Consider the following 26,245-nt stretch of genomic DNA (forward strand, 5'->3'; position numbering starts at 1 on the left):
TTAAAGACAAATTTACTTGAAGGTAAAAGATACCTTCGATTTTGTGTATAAGGTCCCATGGCACAGTTCCTAAAATGCTTAAAAACCAACACTAGGAAAGCAGATGAAGATGAGGAAATAGGGTGGGGCCAGCATGGAGAGAAGTCATTTGGGGTGCAGTCACTAGTGAGAGGAAGCAAGTGTGGAGCTTCCTTTTTAAATATTCTTACTAACTAGGCACAAGAAGCATCATGACTTCATGAATAAAGGCCTGACAGAGTCAGAAAGAACTGGATTCAAATCCTGTTTCTGGTTACTTATGGGCTGCGTAACATTAAGGAAATTACAGCTACTTTTATTTGCCAATTTGTGTTGATAGAAACTGAGGGTTATCTACACAAATTAAACCACAAGTCTAAATCCAAAACTAAATTCTTTTGGCTTTGGTGCTAGGTTCAGTTGTTTCAACTTGCTAAAAGAGCAAAGCACCAGTTGCAGAGCTATATATCGCTCTGAGCACTGAGCCCCCAGCCCAGGTAAAAATGCCAAAATCTTGTATTTTACCTTCTGTCTGCAACTATTTGTCTTGATTCTGATCAAGATTCCTCTCTTAAGAGAGGAAGAGAAGGAAGGAAGGAAGGAAGGAAGGAAGGAAGGAAGGAAGGAAGGAAGGAAGGAAGGAAGGAAGGAAGGAAAGAAGGAAGGAAGGAAGGAAGGAAGGAAGGAAGGAAGGAAAGAAGGAAGGAAGAAAGGAAGAAAGGAAGGAAGAAAGAAAGGAAGGAAGGAAGGAAGGAAGGAAGGAAGGAAGGAAGGAAGGAAGGAAGGAAGGAAGGAAGGAAGGAAGGAAGGAAGAAAGAAAGGAAGAAAGAAAGAAAGAAAGAAAGAAAGAAAGAAAGAAAGAAAGAAAGAAAGAAAGAAAGAAAGAAAGAAAGAAAGAAAGAAAGAAAGAAAGAAAGAAAGAAAGAAAGAAAGAAAGAAAGAAAGAAAGAAAGAAAGAAAGAAAGAAAGAAAGAAAGAAAGATGTCCTAGGGTCAGGCAATACATGAGACACCTTCAAATCAATTTTTTAAAGCAAATTCAATCGAAGATTGAAGGGAAATCTTGAACCCTGGGATGTAGGGTTTCATAGGACAAAGGCAAAGACCTCAAAGGGGATCTTAGATTCTTTCCAAAAAACCACCAGTGAAAAAGTAGAAATTTCACGGGTATCATACCAATATAGCAATGCCTCCCAGTCACAAAAAGGCAAGAAAATTATTCTCTATAGCTACTAGATAGATGCCCACATTATTACATACCACAATCCCATTTCCAGGCCCTGTAATGTTGTGAGTGCCTGCTGGTCAGAGTAATGAGGAAGGACTAAGGTTGAAGTTGGGGTAAAAGAGTATTGTAGCTGCCATAAATCCTAAGGTTGATGCCAAGAGGCTAGACTTTCAGGACAAAATTGAAGACATAGCCAGGAGTCAGAATATGAGTAGTTAACTGGCTTCAGTTATTATCCAGTGTTCTAAAATGAGCAGTAGAACAGACTGGTGGAAAGTGAAAATATACAGGCCAGTGTCAGAATTCTAAGTGATCAATGAAAAGTATAACAGTCCGACCAGCGGCTGCCACATAAGGTATTTCCTTAGTGGGTTTGGGCTTGAGAAGGAGAAAGGAGTCTGAGAAAATGGGTGATAAATAGAGACACAGACAAGTTAATTTAAATGGGGAGTGGCGCTGGTCCCTGATAACATTTTCCTTAGAAAAATAATTAAAGGAAAATGTGAGAAATAACAGAACACGTGGAAGCAAGAGTTCCTAGATAGAAAAGAGGAAAAGAGTATCAAGCGCGAGAATAGAAATCCAAGAGAAGGATCAGAGGGCTGCTTCCCATATTTATTCCAGTGTGGATTGGGAGGTGTTCAACGAATACGTAACAAAGCATAGTTGATTCACATTGGATGCGATGATAATGAGGACACCTTCAGGGTGTGCTGACTTCAACCCACGCTTTGCAAATGAGTTTGGCTCCCCGCCAAATGTTAATGAGTTTGCCCTGAACAAAGGCAGCATGGCTAGGTCAAGAGTCAGCTCACAAATAGAATTCAACCATGTGTCTGCTAATACAATATCCATACATCCTTCATATTTCTTAGATGCGAATATGCCCGGAACGCTACAAAAAGAGACAATTTGTGAGATCCAAGACTGATGGGTAAGTCTACAGAAGAGCACCTGGGATACTCTAGGACATCTTTTGTCCTCCACTTTAATTTTAGTTCCTTATATGGGCAAATAGAGAATACCAAGTGCACCTTATTGACTGAAAGCATAGCAGAACTCTCCAGGTACTAAAGATTGTTATAGAAAGCAAAGAGGATCATCATGGTCCTAACATCCGTATTGCCTAATATTCTCTGGGGATTGATTGATTGATTAACTTTTTTAGAAAAGGAGGACACACAAAAAAGGATATTTTTAATAGCAAAACTATGTCAAAGCATTCTGTAAACTTCACTTAAAAACTTAATCATCATAAAATCTCAACCACTGAGAGGGAAGAAAATTGTAGCACAAAATTAGACCTGAGTGATTGTCCTAATCCTGGCTTGAGATGGAATGTGAGTTCAATTTGTGGTTGGATAATTCATAAGACATCTTGCTATAAACAAGTCTCTAGCTTTGTAAAAGTTTTTAAATTTTTTATTTCATTTGGAAAATAAAGCACCAATGTAGGCCAGGAATCCAAATACCAATCTTAACTTTTTACAGACTGGGTTGGAAATGTTCTCACAATTCTCTTTCTTTGGCTTATTGACTCTACCAACATAAATTCTTTGTGCTAAGAGGATGTTTAATTCTTTGTAATTTTATCTTCCGTGCTTAGCACAAGGTAGGCAATTAATAAATATTTATTGCTAATAGTGACAATATAAACCCATCTACTGAGGGGCAGCTGGGTGGCTCAGTGGACAATCAGGCCCAGAGACTGGAGGTCCTGGGTTCAAATTTGACCTTAGATACCTCCTAGCTATGTGACCCTGGGTAAGTCACTTAATCTCAGTTACCTGGTCCTTACTGTTCTTGGTAAGAAGAAATTTAATTAAGTAACTTTTAATCATTTGTAAGAATTCCTCTATAGTAGTTTGATAAATTGTAATTGTGTGATTTAAATAAGATATAATGGAAATAGAGATAGTATTAAAAACCTCTGCAATGATGGAAATGGCTATACACTTTCCCTTATCTTGTCACACATTCTAGAGGTTGAGATGTGGGGAAATCAGATCCCTAACTTCAGCATTTCATGACCAAGTCACCTGATATAGGGAAAGAGAAAAGGGGGAGATGCTCTGGTAACCCCTATTATCTACTTCATAAATCCTGTTTTGGACCCTTGTTCTGAACACACCTTGCCCTATTTATAACCCCTGTTGAGTCATTCATTACCTCTGCTTATAAAATCAGTAAGAACTAAGACTCAGGGTCTCAGACCATACTGGGAGTCTATAGTCTCTGGCCTTTGTAACCTATAGCTCTTATAATAAAGCCAGTTTTGTTCAGATTTTTGTCTAGACTTCCATTATTTTTTTAACATCTTCTCCTTTGGAATCATATCAATTCTAGGATGGAAGGGAAGGGGTTTTTTTTTCTCTTTATGTATTTTTCCATGGTGACATGATTTGGGTTCTCTCCCTTCCCTTTCATCTCCCCCCTTCCAGAACTGACAAGCAATTCCACTGGGTTATACATACATATATATAACATATATATATATATATGTATATATATATATATAATATATATCATCATCACTTGAACCCATTTCCACATTATTCATTTTTGTAAAAGGATAATCCTTTAAAACCAAAACCCCAAATCACAAAGCCATATAAACAAATGATAAATTATATGTTTTCTTCTGGATGTCTACTTCCACAGTTCTTTTTCTAGATTTGGATAGCATTCTTTCTCATAATTCCCTTGGAATTGTCTGGATCATTGCATTGCTATTAGTAGCAAAATCTATTACATTTGATAATCCCACAATGTTTCAGTTACTGTGTATAATGTTCTCGTTCTGCTCATTTCACTCTGCATTAGTTCATTTAGGTCTTTCTAGTTTATAGAGAAATCAAGCAATTCATTATTCCTTATCACTTAATAGTACCCCATCACAATCGTATACCATCATTTGTTCAGTCATTCCCCAATCGAAGGACAAGGGTTTAAAAAAAATTAAAATGAAAACAACCATGCATCCAGATTCTAAATCCAGTGTTTTTCCCATTATTCCACCTCATAATGCTTTTCCTCTTCTTAAGTATGAATGAAGGTAAAAGCATTTAAGTGCTTACCATGTGCCAGTCACTGGGATAACTAGACAACTTGAGTACTTTCTGTGGGAGACTATGCAACTTATTCTTATAGCTTTTGCCACTGCTTTGCATGGTTGTTGTTGTCTTTTAATAATTCTTTAAAAAGAAATGCCAGTTTAGAGAATAAGCCCCAAAGGAATAACCCAAAAGTCTTGTTTTTCAGTCATTTTGGAGCCAAAATGCTATTCCCCAGATTAATCACTCATTTAGATTCCCCAGACTTGGTTCTGAATGGCCTTTGATGGTTTCCCAAAGCCCAATCTATCCTTGGAAGATGAAGATTTGTAACTATTGAAGATTATGGTGTCTTCAGCAGTTATGAGTCAGCCAGCCTAACACCTACCTGGCTAATACTTTTTATTGGGTTTTTATTGCCTGGTAGGTTTTCAGTGCTTAACCCACACACAAATTCCTGTGCAATAATTAATTCATACTCAAGCTCATACATTCCACTGGCTTCTCCCTAAGTGCTCACATTCCCCACGAGCAGCTCAGAACTGTACTATTACTATATTTCCCATCTGCTGGATCTTTGTCACTGCTTTCCCTCAAATACTACAAAACTCCACAGGAAGCAGCAGTAGGATTTCAGAGACACACAACCTCTCTAGGCACCAACACTTGGATCCTACCTCACTCCAGAACCCACTCTCCCCTCCAAACTCATCTAGAAATCTGCCTCTTGTTCATGCCGAACACAGAATTAACACCAAATGTTTGCACTCAAATGTCCCTCTTTCTTCATACGCCCCCCCTTAGTGTCTGATTTCCTCACTCAAGCCCTCTTCCTGCTTCATGCGTTTGATGAACTATTGTACTACAAGTATACTCAGACCTGGTTCAGAAGTCTCAAGAATGAGGAGAATGAAGCTCTTATAAAGTGCACTTAATTAGTTTACATGTTGTCTCACAACAGCCTTGTGAACTAGGTGCAATTATTTTCCCCATTTTACAGATAAGGAAACTGAGAATGAGAAATGCTGAGTGACTTGTCTAGTATCATGTAGCTAGAGTTGAAGGCTGGATTTGAATTCATGTCTTCCTATCTCCAAAAGGACTTCTTGGAAAGAATACTGGATAGAGAGTCAGATGAACTAAGTTTGAATCCCAAATCGTGGCTCTGCCACCTATTACTTGCCTTGGGCAAGTCATGTCTCTCTGGGTTTCAGTTTCTTTCTTTTTTTTCTTTTTAAACCCTTACCTTCTGACCCTGAATCAATGCTGTATATTGATTGGAAGGTAGAAGAGCAGCAAGGGCTAGGCAATGGGGGTTAAGTGACTTTGCAAGAGTCGCACATCTAGGAAGTATCTAAGGTCAGATTTGAACCCAGGATCTTCTGTGTCCAGACTTAGCTCTCTATCCACTAGGTCTCCTAGCTGCCACCTTAGTTTTTCATTTATAAACTAAGGGGCTAGATTAGCTGTCCTCTAAGATTCCTTTCAGCTCCAAACCTCTGGTACAATGGCATTCTTTTATAGCCAAGGAGTAATTAAAAGTTATGGACAGAAATAATAGAATAGAAATAGAAAATAGAACCAGAATAAACTATGAAAATGGAAATAGAAAAAGAAAAAAATAGAAAAATTTCCCTTGGAGTTCTTGACATTTATACTATCTGTAACTCCTTGGAGGAGCTCCAGGTTTGTGTCTCACACTGTCACACTATCACTAGCATCAAGAGAATGTTTTTTTAAACTTTTTTTGGAAAGATATTTTATTTTCCCAATTACATGTAATAACAATTTTCCACATAAGTTTTCTGAAGTTCTATGATCCAATTTTTCTCACTCCTTTCCCTCTCCCTTCCCAGAGATGGTGAGCAATTTGATCTGGGTTATACAGGTATTATCATGCAAAACACATTTCCTTATTGTTTATTTTTATAACAGAATGCTCATATAAAACCTAAACCCCCAAATAAAAACCAAAATAAACTAAAGTGAAAAATTATATGCTTTGATCTGCATCTGACTCTACTGGTTCGTTCTCTAGAGGTGGATAGCATTGGGCAAGTCCCTTGCTCCCCAGCAAGGGAAATTCACTATAAGGTAAATATATAAGATATCAGGGTGTCATGACTGATGAAAAAATTAACAGTTTCATCTAGGAAAAGCTAGTGGTCATTGCAATCAGAGCACTGAACCTGGAATTAGGAAGCCCCAGATTCAAATCCTCCCTTAGAAGTTGTTTTGCCTCTCATCTTCAGTTTTCTCATCTCAATAGAAATCTTACAGATGAAGACCTACCTCATGCAGTTGTTGGAAGGATCAAACACTTAAACACTACATGTAAAGTCTTTGCAAACATTAAAGTGCTATAATAGTGCTGGGCCTTGAATCAGGAAGCCTGATCTTCCTGAATTCAAATCTGGCCTTAGACACTTCCTAGCTGTGTGACCCTGAATAAGGCATTTAACCCTGTTTGCCTCAGTCTGTAAAATAATCTGGAAAAGGAAATATCAAAACACTCTAGTATCATTGCCAGGAAAATCTCAAAGGAGGTCACAAAGAATCAGACAGGACAGAAGGAGAACAACAATAGACGAATGCTATTATTGTTATTATTATCAACATCGTTATAATCGTTTTTCTTTAATATTCTCTCACTACAAGACCAGTAAGCGACTCTTCTTGGACTTACTCTTACCTAAACTCCTTCCCTGTCTTAGACTTGATTCTGCCTCAGCCTGATTTCTTTATAATGGATTAAAGTGACCATCTACTGCACTTGAATTCTCCAAAATGTGCTTTAATCCAATTGTAGGAATTAACCCAAGCCAATTGCTTTACTGGCATGGCCTCATTGGGAGGGTGTACAGAGGACTCATTGGCTTGTGGGGTGAAGGGGGTGAAATTTTAAATTTAATTACGTGTAGTAATCAACTAAAGTTTCAGAGCTACAGCTTAGGGTCAATGCCCAACTTCTACAATGGCTCCCATATTTTGCCTTTCTGTTCCAATACTGTTCTTGAACCCAGTTTCCTTGTTCCTCCGGGCCCTTTGGATTTCACTTCTCTGAAAGACCCTTTCAAATAATGCCTTTCAGTTTCCACCATTCCATCATCTATTGGAGGAGGGAATTCCCCTCCTGCAGCCTGGCGTTAAGCCATGGGTCAACTCTGCCCTACATGGGAAACTAACCATAGGAGTCTAGTCCTTAGTCCATTCTGTTTCTGTTATGGTTTCCCAGTTCAGTCATCTTCTAGTTGCCTCACCCTAACTGTATTTAACCAAAGGAAACCGTTTCTGCCTGCTGTGACCATCAGGGAGACCCGATGGGAGAGCAAAAAGGAAGAAGCTATTTCCAAGAAGCCGGGGTGTGAGGAGCCTCCCCCCCCCCCCTCCCGACTGCTTATAGACGGTGTTTCTTAAAAAAAAAAAATGTCAGAGCCCAGAACTCTGAGCTTGTGTTCCCAAACTGGTCTTTCCATTTTCTGTGTCTCTGGAGCCGAGTATGTGGTTAAGAAGCAGCAGCAGCCGCGGAGAGCTAAGTGAAACCCAGCTGTGGGTTCCAACGATGTGGCGATGTTGCGGCAGTTCTGGGAAGTTGGATGAGGTGAGTGACTTTCCCTATGTGACTCTCATGTTCCCCTAATGCTAGCTTTACCAGCACGACTGTTGTGGTCCCTTGCGTAGTACGAGAAGCTGGGAGAGGCTGGTGCCTGGGGCAGTGCGCTGTCACGAGGGCAGTGACGCTCTCATTGGACAACACCTTCGGAACACTTCCCTCTTCTGGGAGGCCAGCCTGTGTCAGAGGTCAGAGGACCCTGGCCACCAGCCACTGGGTGTCACAAGACGTTGCCCCACCTCAAAACTCCTAGGGAGAAAGACTCTTCCCTAAATGTGTCCCCGCCGAGCAGTTTCCCCTCTCGCCTCAGACCTCCTGCTCCGAACGTCCTCTCGGGACGCTTTTGGTTCCTAGAAGCTGTTCTTTCACCTTGTCTGGGTCTCTCAGTTCTCCCTGGTGTACCTGAAGCACATTCTATTGTACCATCATTTCAGCCAGTTTGGCCCTTAATCGGGAAATCCTCTTTTACATCGGTGCCCTCCCCTAGTCTTCTATTTTTCTTTAAATTCTTACTTTCTGTCTTAAAATCAATACCAAGTATTGGTTCCAAGGCACAAGAGGGGGAAGAGCTAAGAAACTGGAGTTAAGTGACCAGCCCAAGGTCACAAAGCTAGGAAGAATCTGAGGTGAGATAGGAATGCAGCAATCTCTAATCACTGAGCCACCTGGCTGCCCTGATCCTATTACTTTAAACCCACACTTTGGTTTAAATAAAATTAGCTTTTGGACCACAGATTTAGATCTGAAAAGGACCCTTAGGTTTTATTTTATAGATGAGCAAAAAGGAGGTTTCTGGATGAACCCAGAGGAGGTTGTGACTTGCATAGCTAGTAGGTATCTAAGACAGAATTTGAACTTGTCTTGATCTTGTTCACTAGCCAGTGCCCCTTCCCTGCCTAATTTTTAAGAAAATAACCAGTGTTTTCTGTCTTAGGATCAATACTAAGTATTAATTCCAAGGCAGAAAAGTGGTAACAGCTAGGCAATTAGAATAAAATGACTTGTCCAAGGTAACATAGCTAGGAAATGTCTGAGGACAAATTTGACCCCAGGACCTCTCATCTCCAGACTTGCCTTTCTGTTCACTGAGGCATCAAGCTGCCCCCTTACTGCCTAATTTTTGATTCTAAGATTTATAATATAACCCATCTTTATTCTAATGATGACTGGGATTGGGTGGCAAATCTTTAACTCTAACAGAATCAGCTATATAGTCATAGTCAGAGGGGAAAGGTTAAGAAATTCCCTTACCCATGTTATTTAAGTAACTGGCAAAAGATGAGCTAATATGTGTTTCCCTTTCTCTATAACAGGATGTTTGAGGTAGAGGAGATTTCTTCTATACCTGACCTACTTTGTACATTGAATTCATTTTAGAAGTGACCCAGTTAATCAATTAATTAACCCTTCCTTTTTGGGGAAGACCCAATGTGTGTAAGGAAGAAGTCTATTTACCAAACCCTAGCTTTAAGAAAAAAAATTAATCCTTATCTTCTGTCTTAGAATCAATACTAAGTATTGGTCAGAAGGCAAAAGAATGGTAAGGGCTCAGAAATTGGGGTTAAGTGACTTGCCCAGGATCATAGAGCTAGGAAGTATCTGAGGCCAGATTTGAACCTCCCAACTCCAGACCTGGTACTACTCTTTTATCCACTGAGCCACCTAGCTGTCTCCAGAATCCTATTCTGGTGAGGGGAATATAGTAAGCCTGAGGCCATGTGAAAAAGCCTGATCCCTCCTTCTGGGGTCAGATGCTCCCAGGACTGAACCTAGTTCAAATGAACCCAGAATTGGACCTCTTTAGTTTGAAAGGATGCCTCTGTTTCTTGGGCTGGCTGTTCTGTTACAATGATTTGTATTCCTCTATAGGATGTAACTCCCTCAAGGATGGGAACTGTTTGTCATTTTTGTCTTGGTGTCCCCAGAGCCTAGCCTAGCAAGGGCTTTATAGAAACAGTCATGTATTTAGTGCATGAATTTCTTTGCAGAGATGGAGAATTATGGGTATAGAATGCCACATGCATTGTCAGACACTGCTGATGTTTTATTTGGTCTTAACTGTTTTTCTTTGTTATGATGGAAGATTTACTTGGGGGAAGACAAAGAAAGGATTGACTGGGAGGGAATTAAAAGCATAAGATTGTGATATAAAAGCAAAAGACATCAATAAACTTTAAAATAAGAAAAAAATGCTTGTTGAATTGAATTCAATTGAATCAAATTGGCTGAGAACAGGGCTCCATATATACCTGTAATATAACCCTTCAGTCTCAAATTCCAAAGGATTAGGTACTAAAAACTTCTTGAAGACGCTATTGAATAAATGTCTTCAGGGAAATACAAAATCCTGAATACAATCTGAAAATTAAATTGGAAATCTTTATAAGTAGGGCCTTTCAGAAAGGCTTTATTATATAACCAATTTACTCTAGTACAATATAGTGAAAAACAAAGAGAGTATTAATAGCATTTGAGGCAACGTGATATAATGGAAGGCATGCTAGATTTAAAGTCAAAAGATCTGGGTTTGAATTTTGGCTCTATTACTATGTAACCTTGAATAAATCAGAGTCTTTAGCTCTCTGGGCCCAAGTGTCCTCATCCATATGTAGTATGGGTCTGAGGACTGTGAAAACATCTTTCCACGTGGAGAATTTGAGAAGCCTTCATCCAGGAAAATCATGATGACATAGCAGAGAGGTACATTGGAGAAACTAGGGAGATAGTCCAGTCAGCTAACCATATGTTGGAGAAGAAGCTTTTTAGCTATGAAAGCAACAAGGGTTTTAGCCAGCAGAATGTCAATATCCAAAGAATGACTATTGGGAGTGCCCTTTAGGACCCCAACCCAGGGGGTCCCACAGAGCTGAGATGTGGGCTCATCCAGTCCTCATGCCATATCTTGACATGAACTTGGTGGGACAAATGCCACATAGGAAGGGAACCAAGTTTCAAATCTACTCCTTCTGAGATGGAGGTGGCATAGGAAATGTAGAGAAGGGATGTTTTGAAGGCAGAACTGACAAGAGGACAGAAGATTGCATATTCAGGGTGAGTGCAAGGAAAGAGTTGAGGATGACACTGAAGTTGGTCACCCAGGTGATAGAGAGGAGTATGGTACCCTGGACAATAAGAGGTAAGTTCAGAAGGAGGGAGTGATGGGAGAAAATATAATGAATTCTGTTCTAGACATATTGAGTTTAGGATATTTAATTTTAATAGCCAGTTTTGTTTTTTTCTCTTCTGCTACAGTAGAACAGGTTCTAGTAGTTAATCATGTGAGGCTAAGGGTCAGGAGAGAGGTCAGAGGTAGATAGATAAATTTAAGAATCGTCTATGTAGAGATGATAATTGAATCCATGGAAATGGATGAAATTACCAAGTGAGAGATTATGAAGAGGAAAGAAAAGAGATCCAGGACATAGTCTTGGGGATACCCATAGTTATTGACCTTGGCTCTCACTGACTGTCTTTGGACTCTCTTTGTATCCCCAGAGTCTAGGAAAGTGCCTGGCACTTTTAAAATTGTTGGTTGATTGCTTGATTCTAAAATCCAAATAAATGAAGTTTTATTGGAAAGGAGAATATTTACATATGATTTTAGAATTTATTTTTTGCCAATACTTATAATTTATTTCATTGATTAAACCAAACTGTATAAGTTGTTCTCTGATTTCAAACTATATATATTTGTACAAGTCATTGCTCATGCCTGGAAGGGGCTTCCTTCTCATCTCTGATGAATGAAATCTTTAGCTCAGTTACTATCATCTCCACAAAGATAAGATGGGGTCCAAGAAGAGTAGCTTACTGGCCTTGAGGCTGATCAGTATTAAAGATATATATTTGCTGGTTTGAATTTAATTAAGCTTTGGCAAGAAGTGAGGAGAAAAGTGGGCTGGCCTTAAAGTCAAAAAGACCCCAGGGTGCAGCTGGGTAGCTCAGTGGATTGAGAGCCAGGCCTAGAGACAAGAGATCCTGGGTTCAAATCTGGCCTCAGACATTTCCCAGCTGGGTGACCCTGGGCAAGTCACTTGACCCCCATTGCCTAGCCCTTACCACTCTTCTGCCATGGAACCAATACACACCCAAGACAGAAGGTAAGAGTTTAAAAAAAAAAAAGACCCAAGATCAAGTCCTGCCTCTGATCATACTGGCAATGTGACTCTAGGCAAGTAAATCTCCAGTCAGTGACCCTAAGTAACTTTTTAAGGCTACACATTGCTACATGCATGGTTGTTGATCCACAATGGTAGAAGAAGCTTCCTTACTCAGTTAGTTCCCTGTACGAATGAAAGCACAAGTACATCCCCTTTGCCACTCTTCTCTTAACTTAAATTGCAAGTTTAAAAAAGATACTCCAAAGCATTTTATTTTACAATGAAAGCTGCCACAGTTCAAAAGCAGAAAATAACTTTAAGCTTGAATTTGTTTTCCTGCCCTTTTTGTTTCATAAAGAAATATTTGTTAGTGGCTAAATAAACAGCTATCTTTTGATGGCAGTGAATTGGCTATTTCCCAATTTCAAGTACAGGATCATACAACACCAAAATAATTAAAGAAAGTAGTGATTTGCATTATTTTTTTTTATAAAAACTACTCTTGAGTAGCAGATGGCAAGCACAAATGTTTTGCTCTAGAGACATATGGAAACCTCATAGTTCCAAAACAACCTCAATGAATATTAACCCCCAATCAATGCTCTTCCTGGCAAAAAAAAAAATACAGTGCTAGGGTAATCTTTAAAATTGCCCTAATTAGATCATTTAACTGCTGAAGCTTCCCCCCCAAAATGATATCCAAAAAATAATTATAACTGATATTTCATTAACAGTTTCTCTTAATCAGATTATTCATGCTGGTCCAAAATAATTAACCTATTTAGCCATCTAGCTTCAGCCTCTGATTAAACTGCCACCATCATTTATAATTTTAGATCTTAAAGTGAATAAGCCAATACAACTTCTTAATTACACACCTTGTAATTCAGCACCCTTCCCATTCAGCTGGAACACACTAGTAAGACTAGAATTGTACAAATAGGCTTGCTTTGGCACAGGCTGAGGAAAAACAAGACATTTTCTGATTAACCCTGTCTAAGCTCTTTCTAATATTTGTTTAGAAAAATGCATGATCCCAGTGGACTTACGCGTTGGCTATGGGGGGTGGGGGGGAGGAAAAGAAAATGATCTATGTCTTTAACGAATAATGCTTGGAAATGATCAAATAAAATATATTTAAAAAAAAAAGAAAAATGCATGATCTAAGGTTATTTAATATTTGATCTACCCCCCCCTCCATATTCATGTGTAAAGCAACAATGATATGGTAAAACAATTCCTGAACTTGGGAGTCAAGAGAGACAAGGACTTGAACTCTTGATTCTGACATTGACTAAATCTGTACCCTTGGGGAAATCACTTAAATTTCTCTGAAACTCAGTTTCCTCATCTGTTAAATGAGAGAGTTGAACCAGATGACCTCAAAGTTCCCTTCCAGCTCTAGATCTATGCTCTTGCCCAAATAAGAATTGTCCTTCACCAGAATTATGAATCTGACTATATTTGGATTCTGATGTAAAACACAATTTTATTTTCTTTATAACCTATACTAGGTACAAATAACTTGTGCTTCTCCAGGAGGATTGAAACTTTGCACTTTGTGGAAAGAGAGAAGTACAGTTTGAGTCATAAGGGAGTAGTAAATGCTATTTAGAACAAGGAACTAGGTGTCCTGGGCTCTTCCCCAGCACCACTCTGTATAGCCTTGAGTGAGTCACTGCAAGCCTCTGAGAAAGTCTGATAAGTTGTTCTGCCTTGCAAGAGTGTTGGGAGGCTTGAGAAGATAGGTCAGAAATCATCATACTCTTCCTGCCAATTACCCACACCTCTATCCTGAGAATAACAATTGGGAGCCCAGAAAATGGACAGTAGATTCAAACAGGCAGAATGGAGTTTGAGGCTCAAAATGGCTTTGAGATCTTCATGGCACAAGTACTGACAAGGGGCCAGATACCTGGTGGTTTGTCTAGTACACCACTTGTTTCTAATAACCCATACTGGATGGGCAGATGTCCTAGAAAACATCACAGGTTAGTTTGATGCTCGGAGACAAATTATAGAATACTATGCATAGAATCATCCTACTCAGTGCCTAATGGAATTAAGTTGGGGGAAATGGGTGTATCTTAGCCAGTAGATCAATAGGGAGTAGTTCACTGGGGGGAAGTGTTGCCCAGCCCTAATGTCAAGAAATCAGAAGGATAACTAACTTGCAGTGAGGATACAGTCACCCTACCTGCAAATAGATTGAATTCCACTGGCTGTCCCTGACATCTGAAGATGACAAGAGGATTTTGAGAGAAGGCACATAGGGGATCACAGAAGTGAACTTGGAAGTAGAAAGAGTGAATACTATTATAAAGGTTTGAATTAATGTCCCTACTCTTAGATGAGGAAGAAGAAGAAAGAGGAAGAAGAGGAAACATTTGATGAACTTTTTTTTTTCAATCTTTTGTGTACCAATAAACCTACTGTTATCCGACATATAAGGCAATCACTATGACTGTCCTATGAGTCAAGAGTTCCAGGTATACTTTGGGAGATTTCTCATTTTTCTAGAAGATTGGCCTGGATAGAGCTCCTGGAGAGTTCAAATCTGGCCTCAGACTCTTTCTAGTTACTTATCCCCATTTGCCTACCTTACCCCCTTCTGTCATGGAGCTGTTATAAGAACAGAAAATACGGGTTAAAAAATAATAAAATAGTAATAATATAACCAAAAAAAAAAAAGAAGATTGGCCTGGCCCAGAAAATTTGGAAATATTACTGTTACAGCTTAATGTGTTATGCAACTCTCCTTCTAAACCTATGGTTCAAAAAATTCAAGAAAAGTTTTATTTACAGGATAGAGAAAGCAAATAGAACTCACAGAAAATAATGATACCCAATAGGGAGCAACCTATTTCTAGAGACAAGTATGACCTCAGGCATTTACGGTATTATTCTAAGCAGGACTCCTAGCAGGTGTTGTTTCTCAGTGAGTACCTCCTCCTGAAGCTCTCCGTAGCTCTCATTAGGTAATATTAGTGCCACTTCCCATGATACTCTTGTATTTTTCTAATGCTTTCAGAAGATGGTGCCAGTATTGCTCCCCAGTGAAAAATTCTTCTGTTATGAACCCACACTGGTACTGCAGGGGGGAAAGCACAAGAGTTTCCTTGTTTTATGTCCTTCCTCATTTAGAGTTCAAATATAGTGCCAGATAGGGGCACCTTAACTCTGGAGGCTCTTGCTTGCATTGTGGTTTCTACCAACCTCTAGGTCACCCCAGAGTTAGAAAAATATCTTACTCTTCTTATCTTTGAGCTGGCATCTGTCACTGAAAATAGGTTAAGACACAGTGATTATCTTTGAAATTCTTTGAAGCCTCCCTGAGTACAAAAAGTGGGGTTATTCAAATCGCCTTGTCCAGGATGACTAGATGAGGAAAGTCTCACTCCTCACTTCTCCTTACCTTGATAGTAGAGAAAGAAGAGGAAAAAAAAAACGGTATCCATAACAACAACAATAAAATATTGGGAAGAAGAGAGGGAGGAAGGAAGGAAGAAGGAAAAGAGGAAAGCAAGAGGGAGGAAGAAGGGGGAGAATGGAAAGAGGGAAGAAAGGAGTGAGAGAATGAAGGAGGGAGGGAAGAAAAAGAAAGGGAAGAAGGAATGAAGAAAATAAGGAAGAAGGAAGAAAAGGAGGGAGGAAAAGAAAGAAAACTCAGTTTATTCTTTTTAAGAGGAGGCTTTTATTGGTCTTATGGTTGAGACAAATTCTGTTGTTTTCTACAAGAATTATAAATAATTCTTGGAGATTTAAACTGAAGGAGCATAGCAGAGCCTACTCTTCTTATGAGGAAAAAATAACACTATAGTCAAACACTTCAGCTAAAGCCAAAAGCTAGAAGCAAAGAGACGCTTCGCTGCTATGAGCCCAGAATCTTAGGAGAAAGTATGATTCTAGTGGAGTATTGTCTGGCAGAGACAATGAGACAAGATCAGTGTGATGCTATCTTTTTTTTTTTAAACCCTTACTTTTGATCTTAGAATCAATACCATGTATTGATTCCAAAGCAGAAAAGTGGTAAGAGTAGGCATTTGTGGTTAAGTGACTTACCCAGGACGTACTGGAGGTCACATTTGAATCCAGGACTACCTGTTTATAAGACTAGCTCTCTATCCATTGAACCATCTAGCAGTATGATGCCATCTTAAGAAATCAGTGGCCCTAGGGGGCAGCTGGGTGGCTCAGTGGATTGAGAGCCAGGCTTAAAGACAGGAAGTCCTAGGTTCAAATCTGGCCTCAGACACTTCCCATCTGTGTGATCCTGGGCAAGTCACTTGACTCCCATTGCTTGGCCCTTACTACTCTTCTGCCTTGGGACCAATACATAGAATTGATTCCAAGAACAGAAGGTAAGGGTTTAAAAAAAAGAAAGAAATCAGTGACCCTATAGCTATGGAGGCATGAGTTGTTCCTCCACATATGCACTCTGGATTACATATGTCCTTTAGATGTATTCCGTAGCCAGATGTACACACACACACATGCCTTTCTTCCCACTGATGTGTGTGAAAGAGAGAGAGAGAGAGAGAGAGAGAGAGAGAGAGAGAGAGAGAGAGAGGAAGAGGGAGAGAGAGAGAGAGAGAGGAAGAGGGAGAGAGAGAGAGAGAGAGAGAGAGAGAGGAAGAGGGAGAGAGAGAGAGGAAGAGGGAGAGAGAGAGAGAGAGAGAGAGAGAGAGAGAGAGAGAGAGAGAGAGAGAGAGAGGAAGAGGGAGAGGGAGAGAGAGAGAGAGAGGAAGAGGAGAGAGAGAGAGAGAGAGAGAGAGAGAGAGAGAGAGAGAGAGAGAGAGAGAGAGAGAGAGGAAGAGGGAGAGAGAGAGGGGGGAGAGAGAGAGAAAGGAAGAGGGAGAGAGACAGAGAGAGAGAGAGGGTGGGGGAGAGAGAGAGAGGGAGAGAGAGAGACAGAGAGAGGAGGGAAAGACAGGGAGACAGAGAGAAAAGAGTGCATGCCAAAGTTTCTAGGGAAATGTTTTATTGTACCTCTGAGCACAGTGGTACAACCCTGTGTTCCCTGGTGCTGGGGAGCCTGAGGCTAGTGGATTGCTTGAGTTTGGAAGTTCTAAGCTTTAATAGGGTAAATCAGTCAGGTGTCCTTACTAAGTCCAGCACGGATATGCTGAGTCCCCAAGAACAGAGACCATCAGGCTCCCTAAGGAGGGGCCAACTAATATAGGCTGGAAAAATAAAGTAGATTAAAGCATCGCTATTGCTTTATTATTGTGATCAGTTGTAAGTGGATGTTGTCCATCTTCAGTGAAATAGAGAGAGGATCTCAAAACAAACAAAATACAAAATGTTTTACTACTATTTTACTAATGTGATTTGTTAAATGTTTTTGCTTGGAACTACTTGCATCTTTTTTGGCTGATAATTAAAGCTATGCATATTAGTGGGGATTTGGTGTTATAAGTTAATGCAGACTTGTGGAGGACCCTCAACATTTTGTTTGTTTTTTGTTTAAAACTCTTACCTTCCATCTTGGAATCTGTACTGTGTATTAGTTCCAAGGCAGAAGAGTGGTAAGGGCTAGGCAATGGGGGTCAAGTGACTTGCCCAGGGTCACCCAGCTGGGAAGTGTCTAAGGTCAGATTTGAACCCATCTCTAGGCCTGGCTCTCAGTCCACTGAGCTACCTAGCTGCTTCTGAGCATTTTAAACTCAAGCCTAAAGTAAACTTCTTTTTTGGGGACCCAACCTGTGAGTTGGTAAGGAGGGGTAGGAGATGTGACCCAGATGCTACAATGATAATAGCTGACAAAGTTTTTCAAAATGCTTTGTAGACATTTTCTTAATTGTTCCTCACAGAAGCCCTGTGAGGTAGGGCCTATGTACTAGATTTGGAGTCAGAGGACCTGGATTCAAATCTCAACTCTGCTACCTACTACTTATATACAAGAGAGCTGCTGGTGGTACAGTGAATAGGGTGAGTCAGGAAGACCTGAATTCAAATGGGGTCACAAACACTAGTTATGTGACTTTGGGCAAGTCACTTCACTGCTGTCTGCCTCAGTTTCTTCATCTGTAAAATGGGGATAATAAGAGCACATACCTTGAAGAGTTGTTGTGAGGATCAAATGAGGTAATATTTGTAAAAGGAGTATTTTACCCAGTGCCTGGCACATAGTAGATGCTTTATTCCTTTTTTTGGGCAAGCCACTTGGACTCTCCAAACTTTCCTTTCCTTATCTGTAAAATGAAACTGTTGGATATGGTGACCTCTGAGGTCCCTTTTACTGCTAAACATATGGTCATATGATTGCATTCTTCCTATTTTTCAGATGAGGAAGCTGAGGCTCAAATCTCTGCCAGATACACCATGGACTAAATAAGTTTTTAAGACCTGACTTAGAAACCTCATCACCATGTATATAACATAATTTCTATTGGAAAACCCATTCTTAGTTCCAAATGATTGACTTCCGAATGAACTTTTGTAACTTATGCTGGGAAATACTTGCATTCTAGTTATATTTTCTGGTAAAACTGTGGTCTGCAAAGTGAATTTTATTTTTCATTGGAGACATATTTTAAAAAAAAGTAAATCAATGAACTGAACATAGGATTTTTGGTGGGGAAAGTGTTCAAATGGAGGCTATCTTCTCCAACTCCAAATTCCTCTGCCCTCTCAGATATTGTCATACACCAACAATATCCATTTCTTCCAGGAAGATTTCCCTGAGAGCTACTGAAAATACTCTACTTCAAGGCCATTGTTATAATAACTGTAACATTAATACAAGTTGATGGAGCAATACTGCCTAAAAATTGTCTTGCCTTCTGTGAGGTTTGTATCATCCTCCCTCTGTACAACTTGTACTAATGCATGACGGTGGGAAAGGGAAACCAAGTTTGGGAACCAATCAGTAGTCTAGTTTTGCTAGCATGGTAAGTGAACAAAAGGGACTAATGCAATATTGGGCTAAAAATGCAAACTGGAGTTGAGATGCCAAGCAAGTGAGTTTGCATTTTATCTTGAAAGAAGTAAGGAGAAGAGGAGTGACGTGGTCAGATCTGCATTTCAAGATCATTTTGACATTTATGAAAGGATGAATTAGAGAGGGGAGAAACACCTAACTATGGTGGTTTCTGGAAATCCCAAAATGAAAAATGACATGATTTCTCCCCTCAGAGAAGTCAGAATTCTTCCTATCAGTTGGTTCTCTATCTATATGATGCCTATAAATATTCCCTTGTCTCTCATATCTATAAAAATAAGACAAACAAAAAAGTCCCTTGATACATCCATGTGCCATAAACAGATTTCTCCTCCCCTCTTGGCTAAATTCCTTAAAAAAGCCATCTATGATCAGTACCTCCACTGTGCTCTCACCTTCCCTTAAACCTCTGCAATCTGACTTGCAGCCTCATCATTCAACTAAAAGTACCTTTTCTAAAGTTATCAATGATCTCTCTCTCTCTCTCTCTCTCTCTCTCTCTCTCTCTCTCTCTCTCTCTCTCTCTCTCTCTCTCTCTCTCTCTCTCTCCCCGCCTTTCTCTCTCTCTCTCTCTCTTTAAGCTCTTACCTTCTGTCAGTTCTAAAATTGACACTAAGTATTGGAGTTGTCTAGATCTGCAGCCGCAATACCCTCCACATATATTAATTCAATCCATTGCTAAATTTTGCCATTTTTATTTTTACATCTTTCATATTTATCCTCATCTCTCTACTCAAAGAGATCATTCTCCTTTTATTTTTTATTGTTCAATAGTTTATTTTTCCCCAGTTATATGTAAAGACAATTTTAAACATTAGTTTTCTAAAATTCTGAATTCCAAATTCTCTCCTTCCTGCCCCTGTACCTTCCCTGATATAGCAAGCAATTCAGTATAGGTTATGTAAAACATTTCCATATCAATCTTGTTGGAAGAAGAAACATATCAAAAAGAAAAAGAAAAAGAAAACCAGAAAGAAAATATAGTGAAAATATGCTTTGATCTGTATTCCAATTGCATCCGTTTTTTCTTTGAAGGTGGCTTGTGTTTTTTATCATAAATCATCCAGAATTGTCTTAGATCATTGTGTTGCTGAGAATAGCAGTCTTTCACCATTGATCATGATATAATATTACTGTTACTGAGGCATTCTCTTCCTTTAAGTACTCCTCATTTCTTGCCAGGACTATTGCAATACCCTTCTAAGTGGTCTTCCTACCCTAGTTGTCTTCCCACTCCAATTCATCCTCCACACAGCTATCAAAGGAGTTTTCCTACAGCCTGTCAGTTACCTACATGATCAAATATATAATCCTCTGTGGAGCATTTAAAGTTCTTTATAATCTGTCCCCTTCCTAGCATTCCAGTCTCCTGGCACCTTCTTCCACCCCACCCCTGTCACAGTCTAAAATCGAGCTCAGTGACCTCCTTTCACTTCCTCAAATTAGATACTCTACCTCCAATCTCCTTTCCTTTGTACTGTTAGCCCCTGTTGTCTGTAATGCTCTGCTCCCTCATATCCATCTCTTAGATTCTTTTGCTTCCCTCAAGCCCAAATCCCACATTTGCAGGAAATCTTTCCTGATTCCCCTGCTACCAATGCCATCTCCTCCCAAATTATCCTCATCCTTTTTGTATATGTATTTAGTTATTTTTTGCATGATATCTTCCCCATTAGAATGTATGCCCCTTGAGGGCAGGAGCTGTTTTTTGCTTTTCTTTATGTCCTCAATGATTAGTACAGTACTTGCTGCTTAATAAATACTTGTTGAATATCTAATGTCAGTGAGGAATCTAGAAGTCCCCAAAATCGTTGCCTAGTAAGATCTGATAAATCCCAAGCTTTAGGACTAGCTTGTAAGTTGGAGACCCCAAAGTTCCCTGGGAACAAGTACAAGTTTTAGGGTCTCCAACTTATGTTAGTCCTAAAACTTGGGGTTCAACAGATCTTACTAGGCTACAAGTTTGGGGGCTTCTAGATTCCATGTTGATACTAATATGGAAATGTTTTGCATGATTTTATTTGATATCATATGATCATGTTATTCACTTGATATCATATTGCTTGCCTTCTCAATGGGTCCTGGAAGGAGGAACAGAATTTGGGACTCAAAAAACACATTTTAGAGAAGGTTAAAAATAAATAATAAAACATTTTAAAGTCTTATTGATTAATTGGTAACTGCAAGGGGCAGGGGAATTATATTTACACATTTATTTGGATAAATATAATACAAAGTAGAATGTAATAAGGAGAGAGGGAGAAAGGAGACACAGACAAAAAATGCTCTCCAAAAACTTGAACATGGACATTAAATTTTTTACTTGATGGGTGGAAGTGGTAGGGGAAAGTCAATGATCAGAGAAGGCTTCATGGAAGAAGTCATACTTTATGTGGATTTAAAGGGAGAGAAAGATTTCCAAATCCTGAAAAGTGTGGGATTTAGTTATGGGGAAACAGACTATAAAAAATAATAGGTGAATGAGAGGGCAGGATGAGATCAGATTACATCCCTTTATACCCCAGTTCTGCAACCACAGTGTCCTCCATATAATCAATCTTTTGCTAAATCTTTTCATTTTTATTTTCATGACATCTCTCATATACACATCCTCTTCTTTGTATTCACATAGATACCACAGCCTGTCCTTTAAGCCCTGTCATTACCGCTTCCCATCATTATTAGAATAGAATGTACTCAGAAAATGAGTATAAGTCATATCTGAAGAATTGTAAATGAAAGGTCTTTGCCTTTTATCTTATGGAGAATGTGAGGAGCAGGAACCTATAAGATGGTGAACTCCTCTCACAAAGATACAAAATGAGTGGAGGTAAGAAGTCAGGCCCTGTCTTCTAAGTGTCCATCCCAAGCCCCAATTCCTCAAAACCACTTGTCAGTTCTAGCTGATATCTGAACTGATAAACTATCCCTGTGAAAGGCTATAGGATATGCAGATAGGTAGTATTGGAACAGTCCTTGTTTTGATTGGTTGAATAATTAGGATAATTGCTTTTGTAAATTGCTGGTTCATATTAGCTAGTTTTGGAGATAAGATGGTAACTCTCAAGTAACCAGCCAAAGGTGAATGAGGGGAGAGATCATCTCTGCATCAGAGACCAGGATAAAAGGGAGGCTGTCTGCTCCCATACTTTATGCTTCTTGCTGGCTATACACTAGTAACACTGGCTCATGAGTGCCCATTCTTGCAAGAATGGGAAAAAAAGAGCCTTTGACACTCTAACTCCAAATTCAAGATTATTTTTGAGGAGGTGGTCATTTCTCCCAGACAATAGGCAACTACAGAAATTTGTGAGCAGAAAACTAATAAAGCCATTCCTTCTGCATTGGGAATATTTTGGTAACTGTGTGGAAGATTGGCGAGAGAAAAGGTGAAAGGCAGGGGGATTGCTTAGAAGGCTAATGTAGTATTTCATGTGTGAGGTTATAAAGGTCTGAGGGAGGGTGACAGTATTGAAAATGAAGGAAAGGGACAGATTTAAGAGAAATTTTAGTGAAAGAATCAACTGGCTTTGAACATGAATTGATTATGGAAGATGAAGAAGAAGAAAGAGGAAAAAAAATTACTCCAGTGTTTGAAGCTTGAGAGTGACTGGGAAGATTGTGTATCTTCAACAAAAGTTGAGAATTTGGGAGAATTGGGTTTAAAGGAAAGATGGTTTCAGTTTTGGACTTGTGATCCGGGTGGCAACTAGATTCTTCCTATGGATTGTAATCTATTTAAAGTCCATCTCATGCATATTCTAAAGGTCTCTATAAAATTATAGGTCACCCTCATCATGGATTCAAGGATCAGCTCAAGTCCTTCCTTTTCCACTTAGCTCTTTGAAGTATTCTAGCCCTTAAGACTGAATTCAAAATAAGAATTTTCTTTACCTCTCATTTGGAATTTAATCATCAGTAATACCTTTGTTAAGGAATCAATGGGATTCCAACAACACATTTTTATTGTCAGAAACTCTGTCATCAGAGTAAGAAATAATAGAGGAGATACTAGGATTCATTACAAGATTAAAATTCTCTACTTCCATTACCTCCCCTGAGGTATAATACTTCTACCTTCCCTGATATTCTGGTAAGACAGGTTGTGGCTTCCTAACTCTGCTCCATCTCTCTCAGATATATAAAATTCACATATGACCAGGGACTAGGTGGTAATAACTCATGTGTTATACAATAAGGTTTATAGACTATTTCCTCACAAACCTTTGAAATAGTAAGGCAAGTATTATTATCCTCATTTTGCAGATGAGGAATTTGAAACATAGCAGCTTCCAAGAATATTGTCTTCCCTCAAGTTGAGCCTAGTCTCTGGTTAACCTTCAAAAGGCTAGTAATCAAGATAGCCTCCTTCTTGCCAGCTGCCTCACCCCTAAGCCAGGACAATTGAGACTTGAAAATCCACATCCTGCTCTCAGAATCACAAAATTTCAAAATAAGAAAGGATCTCAAGACTACCAATGATCATCTAATTCATATCTACACAAGAATTCCCTCTCCAACATTCCTAACAAGTTATCCTACATCCTTTGCCTAAAGATGTATTTTAAGAAGAAACCTACTATTTCCCAAGGTGGTCCATTCCACTTTTGGATAGCCCTAACTATTAGGAAGTATTTCCTTATAGGAAACCTAAATTTTCTTCTTTGAATTTCCACTTATTGCTTGCAATTCTGCTTTCTGGGTTCAAGAAGCACAATTCTAACCTTTTTTATACTGTGGTAACTCTCCAAATGCTTGAAGCTACCAATCTTGTTCCTCCTTAGTTTTTTCTTATCTAGACTAAATATCCTCAGTTGATAATTCACTTGATCTCATATGACATGAAATCAAGACTCTTCACCATCACAGTAACCATATCTGGATGCCTCCCAACTTATGAATGCTCTTAAAATGAGGTACTCAGAATAGCACTCACCCTTGGGCTGACCAAAGCAGAACTCCATTTTTCTGAACAATCCACCTTTCTTAATGGATTTTAAATTATCCTGGCTTTTTGGTTACCTTATCATACTACTGGTTCATACTGGGTTTATAGTCTATTCCATACCTCAGAACTTTTTCAGATGATCTGCTCTTGACTTCCCCATCTTATATCTATAATGTTGATATTTTGAATCCAAGTGTTAGTCTTTATATTTATTCCTACTGATTTTCCTCTTATTAGATTATGTCCAAGTTTTAGTTTGTTGAAATCTTTATATATTTTAATTGTCATCTACTGTATTAAGTGTCCCTCAGAGTTGTATGTCATCTGCAAGTTATTTAGGTATGCTATTTGTGCTCTTATACATATTATTGTTAAGAATGTTACATAGTTCAGGGCCAAGAACATAGATCCCAGGGGAATACTACTATAGTCCTTATTTTAAGTTGATAATAATTTGTTAATGATTATTCTTTAGGTCTCGCATTCTTCAGTTTCATATGTAATTTTATAAAACTTAGTTATCAATTAACCTATATCTCTTTGCCAGTGCTGTATTTTTAAAACTGTGATCTCAGATGATTTGTTAACTTAGGGGATGCTATATTTCCATGCACCATTTTGTACTACTACTATCTTGTTATTTAACTGTACAGTTGTATATTTCTTTCCTTTTTTACTAGTTAACTCCTTGGGGATATAAATTATGTATTATACTTCTTTGCAACCTGAAGTTATCACACTATTCACAAAGTAAAGTTTCAATAAATATTAGTTTACTGAATGAATAATAAATTTTGTTAATAGAGAGAGCATATGTAATTTATCCCTTCCTGACTGACCTTTAGAAGATTATCCTTTTGAGTGATCATAAAGGAAATAGCAGGTTGGTGGGTATAAAATCCTTAAAGATAGCTAGTGTTTTAGAGGATTTGGAATTCAAAGCAATCTGGGCAAATTAGAGCGATGATTAGTAATAATTCAACAAATATATTTTATGAAGTTCAAAATACTGTGCCAGGCTGTGGCAACAAGGACAAGAAAAGCAATACAAGCATAGCTTCTTTTATTATGCTTCATTTTTTCCTGCTTTACAGATATATTTCTTCACAAATTGAAGGTTTGTGGCAACCTTGAACAAGTCTATCGGTGGTGCCATTTTTCCTACAGCAGGTGCTGAGAGTGTATCTTTGTGTTACAGGCCATATTTCAAATGTTTTTTGTTATTTTTCTATTTGTTATGGTCATCTGCAATCAGTGATCTTTGACTGTAATTATAATGGGGCACCATAAACCATGCCCACATAAGACAGTGAGCTTAATCAATAAATGTGTGTTCTGTCTACTCCACCAACTGAGAATTCCCTATCTTTCTTCCTCAACTCCAGCATCCCTATTTCCTAAGACACAGCAATATTGAAGAACATTACATAAACTTAGTTGATAAAGCAGAAGTAGGGTTTGAAAGGAATTACTTAAATTTTGAAAGAGTTTTTATTGTAGGTAAAATATGACCAAACAGCATCTCATACTACGGGGAAATCTTTGTGAAAGGAGTCGATCAATGTGACCAATTCCACTGTTGTCTTATTTTAAGAAGTTGTCACAACCACTCCAACCTTTGGCAACCCCCACCCTAATCACATAGTAACCACTAACATTGAGGCAAGATCCCCCACTAGCAAAAAGATTATGACTCACTGAAGTTTCAAATGATAGCATTTTTTATTTTTCTCTTTTTCTCCATAGAAATTTTCCAAGGTCAAGAGCTTTTTTTGCTATTGTTTACTCCTTTCCCCCCTGGAGGATTGGGATTCCTGCATGTTGGTGGTCATTGCTATCTTGGTTTCTGTCTCACAGGGATTTGGGATTATCTTCCCTTCCCTGTCAGAGGCCTGAGTGAAGGCAAGTAGATCTGTGGTGTTTTTTTGTGTAGTGTGCTTCTGAGCATTTTGTCCTGAAGCTATCTTCCTTAGCTACTGCTATGTGGGAGGGAGCTCCCTGCTCTTCCTGGAGTCTCACTGCCCAGTTTTGGTACAGCCCTCAGGGGTGAGTTTGTGATGCTTTCAGCCAGCCCAAGAATCTGGAGACTTCCCTAGCCCTGGTTCTCACTGGCATGGAGAATGGGGTGAGGGGTAGTCCCTTGTGCAGTTTTGTCCCCTTATAGTGTGGGAATCTCCTCTCACTGCCTACCTTTCATGCTGCATCCAGTGGAAGAGCCCCTTTGCTTGTTCTGTTTTGATCTCTGTCTTTTTGAGATGCTTTGTAATGATTGGTTTGGAAGAAATTTCTGAGTGGCTCCAAGTTTTTCCTGCTACTAAGTCACCATATTGACTCCTCCCCCTG

General features: G+C 39.0%; 1 protein-coding gene across 1 annotated transcript in view; it reads left to right on the plus strand.

Moving 5' to 3' along the window:
• Positions 1-1,584: 1,584 nt before the first annotated feature.
• Positions 1,585-26,245, plus strand: part of RAB8B (RAB8B, member RAS oncogene family) — a 113,353-nt gene continuing 88,692 nt past the window's right edge. Inside the window, exons 1-2 of the mRNA XM_056820218.1 lie at positions 1,585-1,601; positions 2,121-2,179. Coding sequence (XP_056676196.1) covers positions 2,176-2,179 — 4 coding nt within the window. The 5' untranslated portion in view covers positions 1,585-1,601; positions 2,121-2,175. The remainder of the gene's footprint in view (positions 1,602-2,120; positions 2,180-26,245) is intronic.

The sequence above is a fragment of the Monodelphis domestica genome, chromosome 1, assembly GCF_027887165.1.
Source record: "Monodelphis domestica isolate mMonDom1 chromosome 1, mMonDom1.pri, whole genome shotgun sequence".
NCBI classification, from domain to species: domain Eukaryota; kingdom Metazoa; phylum Chordata; class Mammalia; order Didelphimorphia; family Didelphidae; genus Monodelphis; species Monodelphis domestica.